The 23,233-nt window shown below is 35.9% G+C and overlaps 3 protein-coding genes across 4 annotated transcripts in view; all 3 read right to left on the bottom strand.

Moving 5' to 3' along the window:
• Positions 1 to 12,249, bottom strand: part of LOC149255951 (putative LRR receptor-like serine/threonine-protein kinase At5g48740) — a 49,163-nt gene extending 36,914 nt beyond the window's left edge. Inside the window, exons 1-7 of the mRNA XM_089457339.1 lie at positions 11,738 to 12,249; positions 11,534 to 11,660; positions 11,376 to 11,444; positions 11,078 to 11,267; positions 10,754 to 10,886; positions 10,521 to 10,635; positions 4,058 to 4,107 (exon numbers count right to left, since the gene is read on the bottom strand). Coding sequence (XP_089313465.1) covers positions 4,058 to 4,107; positions 10,521 to 10,635; positions 10,754 to 10,886; positions 11,078 to 11,267; positions 11,376 to 11,444; positions 11,534 to 11,660; positions 11,738 to 11,929 — 876 coding nt within the window. The 5' untranslated portion in view covers positions 11,930 to 12,249. The remainder of the gene's footprint in view (positions 1 to 4,057; positions 4,108 to 10,520; positions 10,636 to 10,753; positions 10,887 to 11,077; positions 11,268 to 11,375; positions 11,445 to 11,533; positions 11,661 to 11,737) is intronic.
• Positions 12,140 to 13,475, bottom strand: LOC149255952 (uncharacterized). The gene is made up of 7 exons (XM_089455164.1): positions 13,413 to 13,475; positions 13,252 to 13,320; positions 13,063 to 13,131; positions 12,910 to 12,981; positions 12,733 to 12,804; positions 12,312 to 12,521; positions 12,140 to 12,191 (listed from the first exon to the last, which is right to left on the bottom strand). The coding sequence occupies exons 1-7, from the start codon at positions 13,448 to 13,450 to the stop codon at positions 12,140 to 12,142; spliced, it is 582 nt and encodes a 193-aa protein (XP_089311290.1). The 5' UTR covers positions 13,451 to 13,475.
• Position 13,476: 1 nt separating this feature from the next.
• Positions 13,477 to 16,120, bottom strand: LOC149255953 (putative LRR receptor-like serine/threonine-protein kinase At1g67720). 2 transcript variants are annotated; one of them, XM_089457340.1, is made up of 6 exons: positions 15,944 to 16,120; positions 15,217 to 15,766; positions 14,611 to 15,101; positions 14,412 to 14,529; positions 14,241 to 14,312; positions 13,477 to 13,702 (listed from the first exon to the last, which is right to left on the bottom strand). In XM_089457340.1, exons 1-6 carry the CDS (start codon positions 16,035 to 16,037, stop codon positions 13,597 to 13,599), a joined length of 1,431 nt encoding a protein of 476 aa, XP_089313466.1. In that variant the 5' UTR covers positions 16,038 to 16,120; the 3' UTR covers positions 13,477 to 13,596. The 2 variants fall into 2 exon arrangements, with proteins under 2 accessions (XP_089313466.1, XP_089313467.1); XM_089457341.1 differs by lacking the exon at positions 13,477 to 13,702 and adding an exon at positions 13,709 to 13,859.
• Positions 16,121 to 23,233: the final 7,113 nt, after the last annotated feature.

Consider the following 23,233-nt stretch of genomic DNA (forward strand, 5'->3'; position numbering starts at 1 on the left):
AGGCCTCTGGCCCAATCAATCCAATAAAGGTGGATGGCCAATACACTCAGGGAGAGCAAGTTGGAACAAGCAAGATTGTGGTCCAAAATTATTGTGACAATGAGTGAACTTGGTCAAGTAATTTTGAATTGAGTCGCCTGTCTCCATATTGATTTTTCAAAGTTTGTCCTTCAGTGCCAATTTCCTTTGGTCAATGTTGTTCTAATACAAGTTTGTTAATGCTTTCCATATAGCATACAGAGTTTCCTTGCCATGGAGAATCGAGACAATCTAATCTCGAACTCCTTCAAGGATTATCCGCCTAGCCATCGCCACACACTTATTCCATTCGGCCAGATTATGTGCATATGATGTAGTTGGTTTAGGAATGTCTTGATCAATGAATTCCTTCAAGTCATTATCCTCTGGCACAACCTCCATTCCGACCCTCCAGGCTATATAATTTGAGTTTCCTTTTAAGGCATACTCGAGCTGCAAACCGTAGAACGCCATCTACCGATCCTAAAGTATGTATTGCAAATTCGAATTTCAACTGTAACCCAAAACTCAAAATTTCGAAATCTCTTCTAGTGTAATGTCTTCAGCGCCGATACCATATGATTTTCCAGTAGATTCACAACTCATGTAATTTCCTAAAACACAAGACAAGAATCTACTCTACTCTTTATAGCAGAAGCCCATAAAGATCAATGAAAACAATAATCAGTAAGAGGAAGATAATCAATTACACATAACATAATATTTATCCGGGGAAAGCCACAACTCAAAACCCATACTATCTATATTGCATTAATCAAAAATCCAAGAGGAGAATACAATGCTTGTTCTCACAAGAACAATCCTTGCACAAGTATAATCAACTCTCAGCTCACAAGCTAGCCCAAGCCAAATCCTTAGCCTATTCTGCAGCTCTCCAAGCCCCTATTTCCTTGCACAATTCCTAGGATGAATAGCCCGTATTTATAGGGAATTCATGCTTCCAAAACTACACAATCCTAATTAGGTCCTCTTCTTGATTGCATGCATGATATTTACAACTCAATAAATCATACAACTAATAGTACATTGTCCATGCCCTCTAATCTCAATTGGGTCTTTCTTAGAACTGACATGCATGAGTTTCCAATAAGTGAATCTTCTGTTATCTGGAGTAGCTCTTGTGGATGCGCCAATGCACTAACTGACTGTTAATCCTCTACTAGTTCAACAAACAATTTTTAATTAGTTTAATTGAATATAACTCAGTAAAACTGAGTTATCTAATTACAACTCAAGCTGAACTCATATTGGACCCCTAAAATCTAGGGAGAACATATACATGACTTCCAAAAGACTTCCCACTCGAAATTCCTACGCTAAATAAGTTAATCAAACTTAATTAACTATTTACAAGTTGCTATGAGAATAGAATTCGATTTTAATTCACAACTTAATTGAAGAAAAAATTTAATTGGAAATTATGAATTCTATTTCTAACATTTCTTGTTGCTATTTTCGACATATGAAGTTGAAGGTCATGAAGACAAAGTTTATAAATTGAAAAAAGCATCTGTGGACTCAAACAACCTCCGAGAGTCTAGTATAGAAAAATTGACAGTTATATGATCAAGAATGGACTTAGCAAAAGCAACATTGAAACAATATCGTACACAAATGTAAATGAGCATGGTCAAATTTTGATTGTTCGTTTGCATGTAGATGATATGATTTATACTAGTGACTTGAACTAGACTAGTTTAATGTACCAATGAAGAAAGAATTTGAAATGATAGATCTTGGTCTTATGAAATATTTTCTTGGCATAGAAGCTGAGCAATCAAGAATTTTATTTTTCAAAATAAATATGAAAAAGGATTGCTAAAAATATTCAAAATGGAAAGTTGAGAACCTGTTCCTACACCAGTAGTGATAGGTACAAAGTTAAGTAAGGATGATGAAGGATCATATGTAAATCCAACTCTGTTAAGAAGATTGGTTAACAATCTTATGTATCTCATAGCTAAAATATCAGATATTATGCATGAAGTTAGTCTTATTTCTAGATTTATGGAGTCATCAAAAGAATCACATTGAAAAGCTAGCAAAAGGATTGTGAGATACATAGTGAGAACTGCAAATTGTGGCATATTATATGAAAGCACAAAAAAGAAAGATTTGGTTGGTTACATTGATTGTGATTTTGTAGGAAGTTTGAATGATAGGGAAAAGACTTTTGGTTATGTGTTTCATCTTGGTTCAGGTGTGATATCATGGACATCTAAGAAGTAGTCTATTGTGACACTTTCATAAGAAGAATAAAAATATGTAGCATCAACATCAACAACATGTCAAATAGTATGATTACGAGGACTTTAGATGGACTTCAGGAGAAACAAGAAGATCAACAACAGTGTATTGTGAAAACATCTAAGTCATTGCACTACCGAAGTATATTGTGTTTCATCAAAAGAGAAAACTTATAGATACAAGATATCATTTTTTAAGAGAACTTGTGAGCAATGGAGAAGTTTATTCAAAGCCTTGTAAATCCAATGATCAATTGGGTGATATATTCACTAAGCCACTAGAAAAAGATGTCCTTGAGTTTCGTAGAGGAAACTTAGGTGTTGTGAAGCTAGAGGAGGCTTAGAATAGCAAGCATGTTTGAGTTGTGATGAGTCGTGTTTTAGTTTAGAGGTCGTAATTAAAGGGGAGTGTTAAAAATATCTAATTATTCCAAAAAGCAGAGTAATCTATATTAAGAGTGTGAGTTAATTTGAGAAAGTGTGACTTAGTTCAAGTTCAGTTTATATTTGGGAAAGCCAAATTTAGTGTAGGTTTACATGAAAACTTTAACCCAAATGAGCTTTAGTTGAGTGGTTAGTTAGAAAGCATAAATAGCCCCACATTAAGATCAATTATAATCAATCAAATTTGTGTGTTTAATAAGGGAAAAAACAAATTGTGTGTTTTTTGTATGAATTTTTGTCTTTTCCATATTGCCTTTCCAACGCATATGAGAAAGATTAATAAATATCCGAAAGGATTGGAAGATGAAAAAGGAAAATCGAAACTTTATTGTGAACGTTCTCATATAATAAATATCCGAAAGGATTGGAAGATGAAAAAGGAAAATCGAAACTTAATTGTGAACGGATTATTTGGCTGTCATCCGTTAGTTAATCATCAAGCACATTCTATTAGTTTTTTGACAAATAATCTGGATTATTTTGTGAACAGATTATTTGAAAAATCAGATCAGAGGGTGCCTGTGCTCTTTTAATTTCAAGGACGAAATTTTTATGGGGCTTATACGAACTAGAGTTAAATGCATATAATCTTATGCTTACTGCGAAAGTGGCTCTTGTCATTTTGTGTGCTCTGTGTAAGATACAACCAACAAAGTCTAAATGAAAAAATCTTTCATTGCAATGGTCAGTTTGAATTTCATTTTCTATCCTTTTCACTGTAGTGTCTGGGAGCAGAGCATACAAAAATTTAATGGTAACAATATGAAGCACCATGTTTTTCTACTGAAGCATCAGATTGTTACGATTGTTTAGTTCGAATAGAATTTCGTGCATCATTATAATTGAGAAGAACTTAATTTTTCATATTTCAGTACAAGTTAGTTGTAAGGAAATATTGGTCATGCTGGCAACGGGTATGATCTGGGAATGATACTCATACCTTCACATTCGTTGTTACTTCAGAATCCGAAAGCATTGACTCTAAGACAAAAAGGAAATTACTACCTTATTCAAATTTATTGAACGATTATACAAAAATATAAAGTTTGAGAAAGATAGTATTAATCAACACCGGCTCAAAGTTAGATGCTCCCATGGAAGTGCTATAAATAACAATTTTTATAAAGAAGGTTAAACAATCTTTAGAATTAGAGTTCTGTTCGCCCCTCTCGTTCGATCCATATCTGCGAAGTTATCTTCCTTCATTTGGCATGTTGGAGCTGTTATCGCTCCACTCCATTCCTTCGCGTTTAGTTGAATTCGCCTGGCCAGTCAATTCCTATGCAATTATCCTCATGTTTGATAGCCTCTTTGAGCTCTGCCACTACCTCACTCACAGGCGGCCTAGAAGACGGTAAAGCCTGGACACATCTCATGGCTGTTTTGTTGGGTATTTTTACATGGAGAAAATACCAAAAACCAAATATTCAAACACACAGAGGCAATGCTCTGTTTTTACTTTGCTCCAGGATCTTTTATGCAGGAAGACTTAAAAAAATTTCACTCAGAGACAGAGTATTTCACCATAAGAGATTTCTATTCATTAAAAACAAAAAAAAATTCACTCTGTCTTCATATGAGAATTTACACTGCTGAAAATTCCCAATAACATTTACTGCTGTAAAACCTCCATTCACATTTACTGGGGTAAAACACTTTTACATGCTGCTGTAAAAACAAAACTTACAGAGTTACAAAAACTCGCTCCACCATTATCTTTATGCACTGCTGTGCAAAACCACACATGGTTTTTCGCTATGCCAAAAAAAAATTACATCACCTGGTTCTTTGTCTTTTTACACACTGCTATATGTTTTTTCCTTTTACTGCGCCATCATATTTTTACGCTGCTGTGAACGCATTACATTTCCTTCCCGTGTGCCCCATAAAAAATAAAAAGTCAACACAAAAAAAACTAACTTATTACATACGATTTTTGGTTTTAATACATGCCGTATAAAAAGTATATAAAAAAATATATGTTAAAATGTGCCCATAACCATATTTATGATATCCACCTAAAACTATGTAGCAGCATTAAATTTCACGACTATTCTTCCACGGCGGTCAACCAAAAACTCTTTCACTCCACGCAACATTTAATTTGATGCAGGCCCGTGTGCAAGTTTAATCAATCAACGGCTGAAAAAGGTGGAGCAGATCCAACGGACGAGAAAGATATCGGAAGCCCTCACATGAGTGAACGATAGCTCCCGATATGTCAGAGTTGCCTACGTCAGGCGAGAGCCACGTGCCAGCACCAAAACGCATCGGAGCAAAACATACGGAAACAGCTTTTCGTGGGAAGGCGGTGCGATGAGCTCTGGCCGGTTTTGTGGTTTTCATGCTGGTGGTTTTGGGCTGCGTACGTAAGCAGCGTTGAAATTACGATTTCAACACTCCCCTTTAATTTCAACAGCTGGGCATTCGGTCATACCGAGACACTTCCTCAAAAATTCAAAGCTCTTCTGATCCAATGGCTTTGTCAAGATGTCTGCTACCTGTTCTTGAGTCCTGCAATGTTCCAAGACAATTTCTCCATTGTTCACCAATTCTCTGATGTAGTGAAACCTTGTATCAATGTGTTTCGTTCTCTTATGAAACACTGAAACCTTGTATAGGCTGAGCTATTGTCACAAAAGATGACTGTCGCTTTTGCCTGCTCTTGGCCTAAGCTTCTCAACATTCTTCTCATCCACACTGCTTGACATGCTGCTGCTGTAGCTGCCACATATTCAGCCTCTGCTGTAGACAATGCTACAATGGACTGCTTCTTAGAAGCCCATGAAATGGCTCCTGACCCCATATGAAAGACATAACCGGAAGTGCTCTTCCGATCATCTACACTTCCAGCCCAATCACTATCAGTGTATCCAACCAAATCTGAATGCTCTGAGGCAGGATATAAAATTCCAAACATTTTATTACCTTTCACATACCTTAAAATTCTCTTTGCTGCCTGCCAATGTGCCTCCTTTGGCCTCTCCATAAATCTGGAAATTAAACTAACAGCATACATTAAATCAGGCCTAGTTGCTGTTAAATACATAAGGCTGCCCACAATGCTTTAATACAAGCTAGGATCAAAATCCTTGCTGTTGTCCTCTCTGCTGAGCTTTAATCCCATTACTGTGGGAGTGATCGCTGCCTTGCATTCTTCCATCTTAAATCTGCCCAAAACTTGATTTACATATCTTGCTTGAGATATAAAAATTCCTTTTTCATTTTGATCTACTTCTATGCCTAAGAAGTATCTCAACAAACCCATGTCAGTCATTTCAAATTCATCCTTCATGACTGATTTAAAATTCTCAATAAGACAAATATTATTTCCAGTGAAAATAACATCATCTACATACAAGACAACAATTAAAATTTTACCATCCTTTTCCTTGATGTAGACTGTGGGTTCTCCTTCACATTTGTCAAACTCATTATCTAATAGATATGAATCTATCCTGCTGTACCATGCTCTTGGCGCTTGCTTCAGCCCATAAAGAGCTTTCTTCAATTTGCACACTTTGTGCTCTTCACCTTTCTTCTCATATCCGAGAGGCTGTTCCACATAGACCTCTTCCATTAACACTCCATTTAGGAATGCTGACTTCACGTCCATTTGGTAGACTTTCCATTTGTTTTGAGCTGCTATGGAAAGCACTGCTCTCACGGTTTCCATTCTTGCAACCGGTGCGAAAGTCTCCTCATAATCTCTCCCATACTGCTGCTTGTAGCCTTTGACAACCAGCCTTGCTTTATGCCTTTCAATCTTACCTTCAGCATTGCTCTTGGTCTTATAAACCCATTTCACACCAATGACTTCTTTGCCTTTTGGTAACTCAACCAAATCCCATGTTTTGTTTCTCTCTATGGCATTCATCTCCTCATCCATAGCTTCTATCCATTTTCTATCTTTAATTGCTTCTTCGAAATGAATAGGATCATCAACATGACAATACAAGGCAAATAAGGAATTCATTCCTTCATTATAAATGTCACTTAGATTTCTAAACTTCTTACCTCGTTCACTTGGTGTGCAAGTGCTTGAAGATGCACTTGAATTTCCTCCTTGTGGTGTGCTTGGAGAAGCACTCTCATTGATCCTCAATGGTGTACCTTGCTGTCCTTGTGTTGTCCTCAATGGTGTCCCTTGCTGTCCTTGTGTTGGCGCTGCTGTTTGGGGATGTATTTCAGCCACCTCCTCATCATCTTCATCATGAGACAAACAGTTTTTGACATTCACTATTTTCTCTATGCTTCCATCCCAAGCTTCCTCTTCAATGAATTGAACATCCCTGCTGACAAAGAACTTCTTGGTAGATGGAATGTACAGCCTGTAGGCTTTGGATTCATCACTGTATCCAATGAAGATGCATTTCTCCCCTTTGCTGTCCAACTTCCTCCTTAGCTGATCTGGTATGTGTGCATAGGCCACACATCCAAAAACTCTCATGTGGGTGACTCCTTGCTTTCTCCCACTCCATGCCTCTTCTGGCACCTTGTTCATGATTGCTTTTGTAGGACACCTGTTCAATATATAAACTGCACAATGTACAGCTTCAGCCCAATACTCATTTGGCAAATGCTTTGCCTTCAACATGCTCCTTGCCATATCCATAATGGTCATGTTCTTCCTTTCAGCAACTCCATTTTGCTGTGGGGTGTACCGAGTTGTAAACTGTTTATGAATTCCATTTTCTCTACAAAATCTTAGGAATTCCTTGGAGATATACTCACCTCCTCTATCAGTTCTCAAAACTTTTATATGCAGCCCGCTTTGGTTCTCCACAAATGCCTTAAAGTTTTGGAATTTCTCAAACACTTCACTTTTGTTCTTGAGGAAATATATCCAAGTCTTTCTTGTAAAATCATCAATGAATGTCAAGAAATATAGGCTGCCTGCTAATGATGGAGCTTGCATTGGTCCACACAAATCTGAGTGGATAATCTCTAAGGGTGTCTTTGCCCTTATGCTTTTCCCTGATGGAAAACTTTCTCTGTGTTGTTTTCCCAAAATGCAGCCTTCACATAGGCTGTCCGGTTTCTCTATCAATGGTAATCCTCTTACCATTCCTTTTCTGCTCAATAAGTTTAGACCTCCAAAATTTAGATGCCCGAATCTCAAGTGCCATAACCAATTTTCATCCTTTGGCACGCTTTGGAAGGCCTCTTGGGTGACTGCTGCCATTTCCCTTTTGTTCTTCATGTCTGCCCTGATCCGGAGAGGGAACATCCTGTTCCTTGTCATCTTCACTTCAGCAATGCATCTTTTGCTGGGTGGTATATCCATGATGGTGCATACATCATTCTTAAAGAAAACATTGTACCCCTTATGGACAAGCTGTCCAATACTCAAGAGATTACATCTCATTCCGGGGACATAATATACATCTGCTATGGTTTTCCTTTCTCCTTGCTTTGAAAGTATTTTTATTTCTCCTTTTCCCATAACAGACACTTTACTATCAGTTCCTAGTGTGACTTCTGATTTCACATTTTTATCTAGAGCAGAAAAGAAGGCTATATTTCCGGTCATATGGTTGCTGCAACCTGAGTCTAAAAACCATATGTCCTCACTATGTGTTTCAGCCATGTTACAAGCTAACAGGACATTTTCTTGACTGCTGTTTTCTCTTGTAACATTTGCATTTTGTCTGCTGTTCATATCATGTTGTTTCTTTCTACAATCACTAGCATAATGTCCATACTTTTTGCAATAATAGCATTGAACATTAGATTTATCATACCTTTGTCCTTGAGCCTGATATTGTCCTCCTTGTTGGCTGCTGCCTTGGCCTTGGTTCTGATTTGGATCGCTGCCTCTTCCTTGTGCATTTGATGGGCTGTTCCTTCCACCTCTGTTCTGGCTTCTGCCTCTTCCTCTCTTGTTTCCTCTGCCTTGACCTCTTCCTCTTCCAAAGGACATCTGGGTCTTGGAGGCTTGCTCAAGAGATGAGTTTTCATTCCTACTCAACCTATGCTCATGTGTTATCAGTGATGCATGTAGCTCATCAACTGAATAGTTTGAGAGATCCTTTGTCTCTTCAATGGTGGTGACTATGGCATCGAACCTTGAGGGTAAGACCCTCAATATTTTCTCCACAATCCTTCTATCTTCAATGGTTTCTCCATGAGTTCTCATTTGTGTGATTACACCAATCACATGAGTGAAGAATGAGTCAATGTTATCTGACTCCTTCATGTTCAGGTTCTCAAAATCCTTTCTCACCAATTGTAGTTTTGCTGTCTTCACTCTCTCCATGCCTTGATAGGTTGTCTTGAGGGTTTGCCATGCTTCATTTGATGTTTTAGCTGCTGCTATCCTTGGAAATATACTCTGGTCTACTGCTAGATGCAACAATAAAATGGCCTTTGCATCCTTCTTCCTATTGCTCTTCAGCTGATCCTTCTCTCCCTGAGTTAGTGCATTGAACTCATTTTCATCTGCTACTTCCTCAAAACCATCTTCAACTATCTCCCATAAATCTTGAGAGGCAAACAGGGCTCTCATAGTTATTGACCAATAGTCATAGTTCTTCCCATTAAACTGTGGGAGCTGGGTGTTAAACAAACCCATACCAGTGCTTGTGCTGGCCATTCCTTGACTGTGTATTTAAAACAAATCACTGCTTCTTCAGCAACAAAAAAAACTTTTGGAATACCTGAATCCTTTGTTGTCTGAGTCTTCTGTCTGCCTGAGAAGTTTTGCTGCAGCAACAACCTTCTCCCTTCAGCTTCTTTAACCTCTTTAAAGAGCCTGAGCCTGCTCTGATACCACTGTTGGGTATTTTTACATGGAGAAAATACCAAAAACCAAATATTCAAACACACAGAGGCAATGCTCTGTTTTTACTTTGCTCCAGGATCTTTTATGCATGAAGACTTAAAAAAATTTCACTCAGAGACAGAGTATTTCACCATAAGAGATTTCTATTCATTAAAAACAAAAAAAAAAATTCACTCTGTCTTCATATGAGAATTTACACTGCTGAAAATTCCCAATAACATTTACTGCTGTAAAACCTCCATTCACATTTACTGGTGTAAAACACTTTTACATGCTGCTGTAAAAACAAAACTTACAGAGTTACAAAAACTCGCTCCACCATTATCTTTATGCACTGCTGTGCAAAACCACACATGGTTTTTCGCTATGCCAAAAAAAAATTACATCACCTGGTTCTTTGTCTTTTTACACACTGCTATATGTTTTTTCCTTTTACTGCGCCATCATATTTTTACACTGCTGTGAACGCATTACATTTCCCTCCCGTGTGCCCCATAAAAAATAAAAAGTCAACACAAAAAAAACTAACTTATTACATACGATTTTTGGTTTTAATACATGCCGTATAAAAAGTATATAAAAAAATATATGTTAAAATGTGCCCATAACCATATTTATGATATCCACCTAAAACTATGTAGCAGCATTAAATTTCACGACTATTCTTCCACGGCGGTCAACCAAAAACTCTTTCACTCCACGCAACATTTAATTTGATGCAGGCCCGTGTGCAAGTTTAATCAATCAACGGCTGAAAAAGGTGGAGCAGATCCAACGGACGAGAAAGATATCGGAAGCCCTCACATGAGTGAACGATAGCTCCCGATATGTCAGAGTTGCCTACGTCAGGCGAGAGCCACGTGCCAGCACCAAAACGCATCGGAGCAAAACATACGGAAACAGCTTTTCGTGGGAAGGTGGTGCGATGAGCTCTGGCCGGTTTTGTGGTTTTCATGCTGATGGTTTTGGGCTGCGTACGTAAGCAGCGTTGAAATTACGATTTCAACATGTTTTGGCAACATTAATCATGGATTTCAGGCAGTAATCTCCACACAACCTTTTGTCGATGACATCTATTATTTTGCCACCATTTTCATCGGTCTCTAGTAGATGCGGTGTCACCTGTAACGCGATGCCGATACTAATGGTTAGTCTCAAGCAGAAGATGCACTACTGCATATTCTGTTCTCAGTGTTGTTAAATATGTATATTTTGGATGATTGATAATAAGGTTCCTTACCCATCGAATTATGTTTAGTTCTTCTTCAGGTAAATTTATATCTATGGGTGGTCTACCACATATGATCTCTAACAACACCACTCCAAAACTATACACGTCACTCTTCTCCGTCAACATTTGAGTGTTGTAATATCTGGCAGGATAAAAACAAGTATGGTGAAAAAATCATATGTACTCTTAATTATACATGAATTCCTTAAAAAATCATATGTACTCTTAATTATACATGAATTCCTTAATTATACATGAATTGAGTATGTACTCTTAATTATACATTGAATTCCTTTAACATAAAGAATATTGCAGAGAGAGTAAGTTATATACTCTGGATCCAGATATCCGATCGTTCCTTTCACTGTCGTGGTAACATGAGTAGCCTCTTCATCCGTTGTCACCCTCGAAAGACCGAAATCGGCCAACTTCCCATTCAAATTGCTATCCAAAAGTATGTTGGCCGTCTTGATGTCCCTGTGAATTATTTTTGGGGTGCAACCCACGTGGAGGTATTCCAAACCTTCACATAGAAATCGGAAATCAATAAGATGAGACACATCAATAGCTATTTTACCTTTTAGATTGTACATATCTACTGTATTTCAAAATAATTAAGAGAAATAATTACCCTGTGCTGCATCTAAAGCTATTTTGAGCCTTCTTTTCCAATTTAGATATGAATTTTCTGCACGAGGACCTGAAAAAGAAGACAACCACCAAATGTTTGTTGGTTACCTTGGCTATTTTATTGACTGAAACAAACATATTTTACATTGCATAATTTACCATAAAGGTTGTCTCGTAGGGATCCTCCTGACATGTGTTCGTAGATCAGCATAACTTGCTCAGTTTTGTTACAGTAGCCCAATAAAGATACCAAGTTCCTATGGTTGATTTTAGAAAGAAGATCAACCTGCTCATGACATACATATAATAATAGTTAGGGTGCAGCCAAAACTGACATTGAACCGTATTATATATGAGAATTACCTCGTTCAAAAACTCTTGAATTCCTTGTCGGGAGAATAAGGATAGCACTTTCACAGCTATAATTTTTCCTTCGGGCAATTTGCCAAAGAACACCAAACCAAATCCCCCTCGTCCGATTTCCCTTCTAAAATTTTGTGTGGCAGCTATCACCTCATCTAGAGTGAAGGCACGTGCAGTTGACACCATATTCATCAAGCGGTCTGCAAATCGTTAGTGAAAGTACAGTTAATAATAGTAAAAACACAACGATTTTCCATTTATTGCTTACACTCCTATATATTATAATAGAGTATATCTTGGCCACCTTTTTCCCCCAAAAAATAGTGGAAAATTTTATGATTTTGATGAAAATTTGGTAGAAATTTTAGGAAATCTGAGTTATAACTATTAAGCTTTCAGATTTCAGGTGTTCAGAAGTTTTTGATGGTGCTTGATAATGTCAAATTTATTTCTACTGTCAAAAAAACCATAAAAACACAATCTGACTCCAGCAAAAAAAACTTTCCTAACAAAATTGTAGGCTCTGTACCCGAAGCCTATTTATAATAAAATTTCTAAAATTTCTAATACTTACCTTGGTACAAATTGATCTACCATCAACGCGATGAATAGAATTCCCAGGACAACAACCAATTTCATGTTTTCTTTCTTGTGTGTATCCCTGTTTTCTTTCTTGTGTGTATCCATGTTTTCTTTCTTGTGATTATCACTGTTTTCATTCTTGTTTTTCTTGTCGAGATTACATTCCCTCTTACTCATCCGTAGGTAGGGATTTCCTGAGTAACTGCAAAACACCGAAAGACATTTTTCCGTAAATTGAATTAATTAGGATTTGAAGTTCATTCAATATCATTTTCCATAAAAGTCATGCTCCATAAATTTGAAGTTCATTTTCAATATCATTTTTTGTACGAGCATAAGAAATATAAAATAGGATTGGATCTTAAAACAAGTTTGTGTACGAGCATAAGAAATATAAAATAGGATATTATTACTTGAGTTTCAACGAACAATTAAGGAGCAGGCGATCAGGAAATACACCGCTGAAATTATTGTTTTCTATATTTCTGTGTCACAAAAAGTTAAAACAACTGAGTCAATATTTATCGATTAACTGTATTGAATTTTGAAAAACACTTCTAAAAATCAAATAGAAAAAGAGGGAGACGTACAATTCTTGAATATTTTGTAAAGCAGAAAGCCACTCCTCAGCGTTACCATTCAGTTTATTGTTTTGTAAATATCTGCATAGTCAATTTTGGTTTTGTGAAAATGAAAAGCCGAACAATTCCACAAAATGAAAGTTGTGTTTAAAAAGTATTTACAGTCGCTCCAATTTGTCTGCACTGGCCAAAGTTGGCATTGGTCCAGTGAATTGATTATGATTGAGAGACCTGTTAATTTCGACACAAACATTCAGTACAAAATTTGTTAATTAATTCTATTTAATTTTGAATAAAAGTTTGACCAAAAAACACAAATTAACAATAAAAAGAGAAAAGACGCCAACGTACACTTCTCGAAGATTTTCTAGAGAAGATAGCCACTCAAGAGTGCCATTCAAGTTATTGTTTTGTAAATTTCTGCATAGTAACCCAAGTTAATCTTTGATTTATGAAAATATATGGCAACAAAAGAACCCACGAAATGGAAGTTGTGTTCGACATTAACTTACAATCGCTCCAAACCGTATAGATCGACGCGAATTGGCATTGGTCCCGTGAAGCCATTATGGTCGAGAGACCTGTTATAATTTCAACACAAATAGGTAAGTATCGCACAGATGATTATCCAAAAGCATTGAGTACAAATTTTACTAAATAATTCTATTTGGTTTTTGAACAAAAACTTCAAAAAAGTTAAATAGAAAAAAGAAAAAAGAGGCAGACGTACAACTCTCGAAGAAAGGGACTGAAATAAGGTAGAAACTCAAGAGTCCCATTAAGGTTATTGTTTTGTAAATATCTGCAGAGTAACCAAAGTAAATTTTTGTTTAAATGTATAGCAACAAAAGAACCCACAAAATGAAAGTTCTCTTTTAGGAGAAACTTACAGTCCCTGCAACATGGTTAAATTGGTCAAATTTGGCACTGGTCCCGTTAAGTGATTATCGGCAAGAGACCTGCTAATTCCAACACAAAATGGTAAATGCTGCACAGATGATTATCAGCTGACATAATATTCAAACGAATAGGTAAATGCTGCACAGATGATTGGTGCCTCGTATAATAATCAGGCATATCATGTTCCCTTGAAAAGCCGAACCAGAGTTGTATATTCCCAAGTGGAAGACTTACAAACAGCCAATATTTTTAACACACTATCAAGAATATCCCCAAAATACAAAACTAGTCGTGATTCTGTTATCAAACACGAGCACATGAACACAATTTAGAATGGCCATTAGTATTTGTCATATTCTACGACATTTCATTTGGAGAATTTCTTAGAAGGGCAAATTATAGGTTACACACAGATAAAAAGAGGGTCTAATTTTCCTTACAGAGTAACCAATGAATTCAGCTGTGCAATATCGCCAGGCACCGCTCCCGTAAGATTCCTTCCCGACAAATTTCTGGCAACAAGAGTATCATCTTGGCATGTTACAATTTCGCTTATATGCCTCATGATTTCACGATTTCAGCAGTAAAAGAGATCGAAGAATTTAACTTACAGTTCAGAAATTTTGCTGTTATTACAGCTAATTCCATCCCACGGTATCAGATAGCAAGGATCAGGAGAAATCCAATCTTTTATGTGAAATCTACTTTTGATAGCGTTAAGAGCGTCAACTGCATTTTGAGAACTTCGTTAGGCGTTGATTTGTAATATTGTAATTTACTTATGAGAAATTTAGCGAGGGCAAGTCTTACTCTCTTCAGAATCTGTTGCCTGGTCCGACAGATGTACCCCGTAACACTCGAAAGCGTTGATTATAGGAGGAAGGGTGGAGTCACTGCTCTTAAGCAGATCTAAAAGATTTGGTGCAGTATCTGGATAGATTGTGAACTCTTGAGCAGAATAATTTCGCCTCAAAGTAATGGTTTCACCGTCACGCTGTAAGACACCATTCACGGAGACCGAAAATGATCTAGATTGAGACATATTCAACCTCTCGATCTCTGCAAAATATAACAGCATTAATGGCCGATCCGCCGCGGATATTGGTTGTTCATTTATTGCCCCACCTATCAATGTAATCTCGCCCGGGTTGTTTACAACCCATGCAGTTTGCAAGACAGCAGTTGGAGGAAGGTCATGGGCATTATTTGTTGAAATAGGCTCTTTCGAACTTATATTGTGTAAATCTGAACTTGCATTTAAATCTGATCTCCAGATGCGGTCGAATTTGTCCTGAGGATACCTGCTCAATCAACCATCCAAAGCTATGCATGTCAAACATTACCCAACAAAACATGGCAACCATCCAAAGCTCAACCGCACTAAATTGGTTCAAATAAAAAGTTCACAATGTTCACCTCACTGTCGAATTTCCACCCACATCATATCTTGATAATGTGGACAAGATTGTTCCTGGCCGAGCGTCTATATACATGCCCTCTTGGAGCCTCCTCATCTCGATCGCAGAGATAGATGGATCACCATAGTAGGATGGATCACCATAGTCGGATCTGACCAAACAAATGTACAACACTCTGCCTTTAGTAACCAATATAAATTCGTACAAAATTGGTATATTCTCTAATATAACAATTCGCTGAGCCAGCATATCCACTGTCTCAATAGAGAAAGTGAAATTGAAGGATTGTAGGGTGTCCATCGAAGGGGGGAACCATAATCTTAAGAGGTAACGCACGTCAGGGGCCACTGGCAACTGATAGCAAGACTTGTTAAGAGGTTCTGGGAAATAACGTGAACTATGCAAGTATGACCCATAGGCTTGCTCACTGAGGTCCCCTATATCATCTAGTGACTGACCGACATCTATGTAATGAGCATCAGTTATCCATGTTATATTGTTGTCCGCCGTGTGATTCGTATTTGCTCCACAACTGATACTCAGAAAGTCTGCACGCCGCAAGAAAATAATAAACAGATCAAATATCTTGTTCCCCAAATCCTAGAAGAGTCGTTCGATATAAAATGACGACTGTAAAAAGTAGACGAAAGAGAAATACTGCAACGTTGCAGGTTAGAGCCGGATACATGAGCCTTTTCTTCGAGTTAGAATGTTTCAACACATACCTGGTTGAGCAGTGATCACATAGAATAAACTCAGCAAAAGCATTACTCCAGGAGCTATCCATGCGGTGCATTTGCCATAACAAATTTTATCCATGGTGACACCAGTTTTCCTTAAGTTATCGAGAAGCAGAAGATTGGAAGAAGAATACGGACATATGGCCGCCCAGCTCAATCCAAGTTTATATTTTACATATCATTTTTGGGCCGAGCCTCTCCTCTTAAATAAGGATATCTTCCTCTGTAAATAATATAATAATAATAAAGTCAATAATATAATAATAATAAAGTCAACTTTGCAGTAAAGTAATATAAATATTGTTGTAGGTGGAGATATATACAATTAGATTTTCAAATATTATTTAAATTTAATATTTATTTTATATACTTTTCATTCAAGTGCATATTAATTAAATTTAATATTTTATTTTATATATTTTTCTAGCAAGTGTATATTAACGTGAGTTGTTTTTTTACAAAATTTTCGAAGTTTTTCTCGTGGGTATTTCAGGTTTAATTTCTTTGAAATCTGGCAGGAATTTATTGCAAACGCAAGTTTGATAGGAAATTGCTGCACACTGCAAGTGCCTTAAGGGTTTTTCAAGGTGCTGAATCCATATATACAATAAAAAAACCAGTTTAAATAACACAAATCAAGATTTCACTTCATATTTTTAAACTAGATTCCCCAAAATCCAAAAAATTACACTAAAAACAACTCCATATTAATGTATATTGCATTAATTTTGCAATGAGAGTGGGACTAAGGTTGGAATTTGACCTTCATAGGGCCTTCTTTTCGTGTTTAACACTTTTATATTGGAAGTTTAAAAATTTTGTATTTCACTTATGAAGTGTTCTAAAGTTTATCAAACTTATTTTTTGATGGTTTATTAATTTTTTTAATGTTATTTTATTATTTTATATTAAATTGTGTTTTATTTGGGCTAGGATTTGTTAAGGTGTTACTTGGAGACTAATGACAAACTACTTGCGAGAAATCTTTGGGTGTCAAAATAAGCCTAGTCATGTACTTTTGACCACAAGCTAGCTAGACAATCCTGCCAAAGTGTCTGTGACATCCATTTAACCACAAGCTAGCTAGACAATCGTGCCAAAGTGTCTGTGACATCCATTTAACCACAAGCTAGCTAGAAAATCATGCCAAAGTGTCTCTGACATCCATTTATGCATGGAGCAAGACTGCAAGGAGTAGGCGACATTAATGTTGTCTTTCCTCGCACCTCTCTCAGACTTATGGTGTGAGAGTGATCGGCGTTGTTTCACATTAAGAATTTGTGTTCTGATTTTTAAGAGCCACGTATCCTAATGTTATAATCATCATTGTTCGCCACTGTATGTATATCTAGTTACCATTTTTCTTTTTTTGTAAGGTCTTCTCAGTTTGTTCGTGTTCATATGGTGCAATTTTATTAGGATTGGAGTAGTTTTTAAGTGTGATTTTTTAGGGTTTTTGACAGATTTTTGGTCGGAATCCGAGGAAAAAAATTGTGGCCAAATCTTAATTTGTATTGTTTAATCTAGTTTTGACTATATATAGATTAAGAACCATCAAAAATCCATGGGGCACTTTGATTGTGAAGCATTCACCTTTGAAAATTGTGATTTCAATGAATCCATGTTGAATAATAAACAAATTAGATCGCAAAATAAACCAGAAAACTTTCCAAAAAGTTACACTTAAAAACTACTCAATGAAGATTGTCTTTACTTCCCAATAAGATAATAAAAACACACGCAAACTCCTTTGTGTTTAACACAAAATATGATATAAACATTTTTACCAAAAATAATAGCATGCTTATGAACATTTTCATTGGTTGTGTAATGGAGAACAATTTTTCATGTTAAATACGTGCGATGAGAATATAATCAACATCAAAACTTTTGTGATAGATGAGCATCGTTTTTTTTGGAAGTGCAGGGCATAGTCGGTGGAATATATTGTCACCAATTTACCTCTTGCTACTAGCAGCAACTAAACAACTCAGTTGTGATCTTTGGCATTCAAAAGACAAAATTGTGCTCACCACTACAGTTGAGTCTGATGAATTAGTCCATTTCTGCATGTTTGCTTCTCTTTACATGCAATCCCTGTTACTAAGGTATGTTTTTTCAAGCTACACAAAGTCCATTTGACTAAGTCGCATTAAAATGTTTTGGTGTTGGATTTAAGTAAATATTTTGTTGTAAATTAATAGGATGATTTTCCATGTTCGTGGACTATGTTATGGAAAAAAAAATCATCTAAGTTGTTAACGGTGAGAAAATGGCTAGTAGATGGGAGTTTTCCATCACTTATTTTTTTTATGTCTCCATGGCGTTTGAGATATTAATGCATATGGGTGCCCATAATTGAAAGTCATGATGGATCTAAATTGTGCATAAAATTAGCTATTACTGTTAACATTGGTTTTTTTTGTATGTCTTGATATGGTTCATGTAATGTGTGCAGATTTCAATTGCTAGGAAGATCTATTCCTAAGGTTGCTGCCTACCAAATCATTAATGATGAAGTGATGTTGGATGGAGATCCTAGATTGAATTTGAATTTGGCTTCTTTTGTCACTATTGGATGGACTCTGAATGTGATAAGCTTATGATGTCTTTATCAATAAAAATTATGTAGATATGGATGAACACCCAGTCGCTATAGATTAGCAGATTGAATTACCATGTCGTGTATTTGAATCGTTACATACACATTTAATTTTTCTTTTGATTGATTCATTTATATGCATTGGTCAAAGATTGGAATAGAATAGCTAGAAACTAGCATGCACGGGCCAACAAGCACATGCTCGAACACATTATATGTTTTAGTTTTATATGCAACACATGAATTATAATATAATATTTGTAGCTGAAAATGAAAAATAGAGGTTAATGGAATGTAACAAATGTTATGAAACACATAGAAATAGATGAACCACAAATCTCCAATTTCTAGCCTTAACCAACCAATAGAGATAGATAGATCACATCTCCATTGTCCAACTTTAATTAACCCAACTTTATTATTATTACCTAAGGCAATATTTACAAATTTTAAACTCAAGTCAGAACTTGAAAGCATGTATTTAAAAGATAGAATTATCTAATAAAGATCACAATGGGAACTTATCTTCCTAAAGTGATAATTAATATCACATTCCATGGGACAAGTTTGAAGAATTTAAATGAGTAAAACAATTATTGAGAACAAACTCCCAAACATGAGCGAGAAGAATTTTTCCATAAGGGGAAAGAACATGAAGAAAGAAAAGGTTAGACAGTTCAAGTTAAGACTACATTGAATATCATCACCTTGTGATTGGTCCCACAGGTAGCTAGTTGTAAAACTGGAGAGGAAGAGGAATTATTGATAATAATATTTTTGTCATTTTAGAGGTTTCTTTCTAGACCAAATCTTGAATGGTAGCCATGTCTCGATTATTAATATAATTTAGACTTACTTTAACTAATAGACACAATTATTATTTTTATCTAAATTGGGTAATATAATTTTAAGCAATATTGTAATTTTTTATCAATTAAAATGTACTTTTGAATGCATTAAGGAATTTAGCACCCTAAAAAACTTTTAAGGCACTCTAACTTTGTAGATTAAACAACTTAAACTTATGATTCTTAAAAATATCTATCAATTTTAGGAAAATTTGACCAAAAAAAGAGCCATTTCATATATTATTTAAACTACTTGCATAATTTATGACGCTACATATCATTTTCTCCTAAAATATATTATATTAGTATTACTCATGTTGTCAAATTGTTGTGACAAAATTGATGTGTAATTATAATAGCTCACTTGTTCCATGTCGAAGTGGAGAATGGTGATCAGGTTATTTACATTGCAACCGTGGGATCCTTTGAAGCCATCATACTAGCAGCTCTAGCATTTAAATGCAAATGGCTCTCCTGAGAAAAAAGCACTAAGCATGGTAAATTTTAGGGGCGAATTTTAGCCCAAGGGCGAAATTTAAGGGGTTTTTCATTTTAGAGGCCATTTGATATAGTTAGCCCAACTTTTATTTAAAAAATATATTTTTTTTCATTTTAGCCCCCAAAAAAAGGGGCGGCTAAACCATGCAAAACTTGTTTGGCCCGATTCGCCTGGGTTTGGGAGGTTAAATTCTTGCAAATCGCCCATTTTCTGGTTTGGGAGGCTGTTAAATTCTTGCAAATCACCCATTTTTTGGTTTGGGAGGTTGTTAAATTCTTGCAAATTGCCCATTTTCTGGTTTGGGAGGTTGGATTTGCTCCCAATCGCCCTAATTTCCTGATTTCTTGGTTTTCAAATGGAGGGCAAGGGTGATACAGCTCGTTGTTTTCAAATTTGGTTTTCATCGATGGCAAGCATGTATAAATTTGGTAGTCAATTTGTGAAACCTCCATTTCTGATTTCTGAGTTGGCTCCATTTTTTATATTTGAGTTGGTGACTCCTTTCAAGAAGCGCTAGGACCAGGGTATACATTTTGTGAATTGAAATCTTCCTCCATTTCTTGGTGACTCGTTGCAGGCAGCGTAGGGTATCAATTTTGTGAAAGAATCCTCCATTTCGACCATTTCTAAATTGTTGACTCATTGCCAGGTAAGCAGCAACCATCCAACTACTTGAATATGAATATGCTTATATGTTATTGCTGGCTCTTCATGTCTCCATACAACATTTGCAAACTTTGCCCCTGTCTCCACGCGTCGCTTATCGATTGGTTATTGAGCGTTTCTCAAATTATGTGTAGTTTCTATTCCAATTTGCAACATGTTTTATGCTTGTTGATTTGTCTAGAGACTCAAGTCACCTGGCACTATCATAGTTTCTACTACAATTTCCTCGAAGATGTGTGTAGACTCTAGTGCTAGAATCTAATCTTCTTTCTCTACCCAAGGCTAATGCCCTTGCCTCCATCCCTGTGCATTCTAGACTCATCTCCAGCCACAAATTATAGCTTACATTGCATGAATTGAAGGTTAATTCATTGTTTCCACCAGCTTGTAACCTTTAGTTACTTTTCTAAAAAATATCATTGCATTACCCTATATATTTTTATTCAGTCACTAATGTGAAAGATATGATATAATATAAATAAAAATGTTAGATGTCCCATGTCTACTGTGAGTGACAGATTAGTTGGGATGGTTAATTTCAAAGTGCAGTCTGTCGATGTTTTCCTTTAGGAATGTTCATGACTACTTTTATGTCTCATTTATCTGAGAATGGTTATTGAGTTCATATTTTTCATTCCATAAGAGCAAATTTGTGTTGCAGCTAGATTGATTTTAATTGCAGATCAAGTTTGCACAAACCCATAATGTTGCAAAGAGAGGAGAACTACAAATCCCTATTCCAATTATCTAATCTTATTTCTCTACCCTAGGTTAATGCCCTTGCCTCCATCCCTCTGCATTCTAGACCCATCTTTAGCCATGAATTATAGCTTACATTGCATGAATTGAAGGTTAATTCATTGTTTCCACCAGCCTATAACCTTTAGTTACTTTTGTCAAATATATCGCTTCATTACCTTATATATTTGTATTCAGTCATTAATGTTTATAACAATCACATTCAGTCACATATTTGTATTTGTATTTGTGTTCAGTCACTAATGTTTATAACAATCACATTTAGTCACATATTTGTATTGTCTATCATAGGATGCATAGTCTTAGGCACTAGCAGAGGCATGATGATGAGGATGAAGAGCCTCTTGCCAAAAAGAAAAAATGAAATACTAGCCTTTTTTAGGTAGTCTTTGCAATTTTCCTTAGGACATTGTTTTCAGCTAGTATTGGGGCATTCTGATTGTGTTTTGTGGACATGCATAGAAAGGCCTCCCCAATCCAGTAGGGAAGGATCTTTCTATGCTTTTGTAAGTGATGTCTTCTCCTACGTTACTCCGAACTTCCATGCCTTGGATTTTGGCTAGGGAATTGAATTCTCTGTTTTTAGACATTCCTTTTACATGAGATTCTTGTCTTTATTGTTTTGGCAATTAGCATATGCATCTTTTTGTAATTATCTTATTGTTATCTTTTAGATAATATAATACATGAATATGTTTCCATGCCATCCGTTTTGGAGTTTCACTGTAGTAACTCTCATATTACACCCATAGTTATCTTACTGTGCTTCCTCTGTTTTTATCACAATTATTTTACATTCATTATTATGCTTGTGTGTGTTAGCATGTTGTTCGATATCTATTGGTTCCCTTTATGTTCTAGCTCAAGCCATTATGAATGCTCTTCTTGGATATGTAACTGCATTCTGTCCTTCGCTTGTTTTGTGGAATTAGTATTGCTGATTTAGGTAAATTTGCAGTAAACATATTGTATATGATAATGCACGACATCTACATTATCATGCTTTAATAAATTTTCTATTGAAAATGTTGTATGCATGTTCCTTATTTTTAGGCCAACTCGAAGTACTTTAGTTAGTGCATTTCTTTTATTCCATAGCCAGGAGTCTTATTGGTCGTGTGCGCGTAGGTGTAATGTTTGTGAACATTTTATTTATTGAAACATAACAACATATCCTATCTAGGAAGCATTTGTCTACGTTGTTTTATAGTATGTGTAGTCTTAGGCACTAACAGAGGCATGGTCTCAACATTTATGACAATGTATTAACATGTCAAAGATATAATTTTTGAACCTCACATTCCTACCACCATTCTCATTGGATTCCTTAGTTTTGGAAAGATCACAATCTAGGCCTTTGTTCCCATCTTCATATTCCTTTTCATTGATATGCATTGGTTAAGGGCCTTAGTGACCAGCTAATCTATCTAAAAAACCTCACTGTTTTTAAAGTAGGTTGAGAAGGCATTATATTTTTTCATAGATGGAAAATAAGCCTCATACATGGCCTCAGAATATTTGAAGTATCTCAAATACTTCAATCAAAGTTAGTTAAGAATTCTTTTCTAAGATTGAACAAATGCTTTAGTTTTCAGTGTTATCCAGTGTCTAACTTGAGTAGTATATGATATAATCACATGAGTTTGATCAGCTATTGCAATGTTTAAGGAGACAAATGATATGATTTTTTAAAACAACTAGTGTTATGTTTCTTACTTTGGAGTATGACCATGGATTAAGTAAAATATGGTATTGAACTCTAATTTGTTGCCTCTGATCTATGGGGAAATCAATTAAAAGATCTAAGATGAAAGATCCAAGGTTCAAGAATCGTAGAAGATGATCCAAATTAATTTGAAATTCTTTAGTCAGTGAAAAAACCAATGAAGGTGTCTTCAGGA

The sequence above is a fragment of the Pinus tabuliformis genome, chromosome 7 (assembly GCF_031772625.1).
Source record: "Pinus tabuliformis cultivar Carrire ecotype Pingquan chromosome 7, CPIR1, whole genome shotgun sequence".
In the NCBI taxonomy this organism is placed as follows: domain Eukaryota; kingdom Viridiplantae; phylum Streptophyta; class Pinopsida; order Pinales; family Pinaceae; genus Pinus; species Pinus tabuliformis.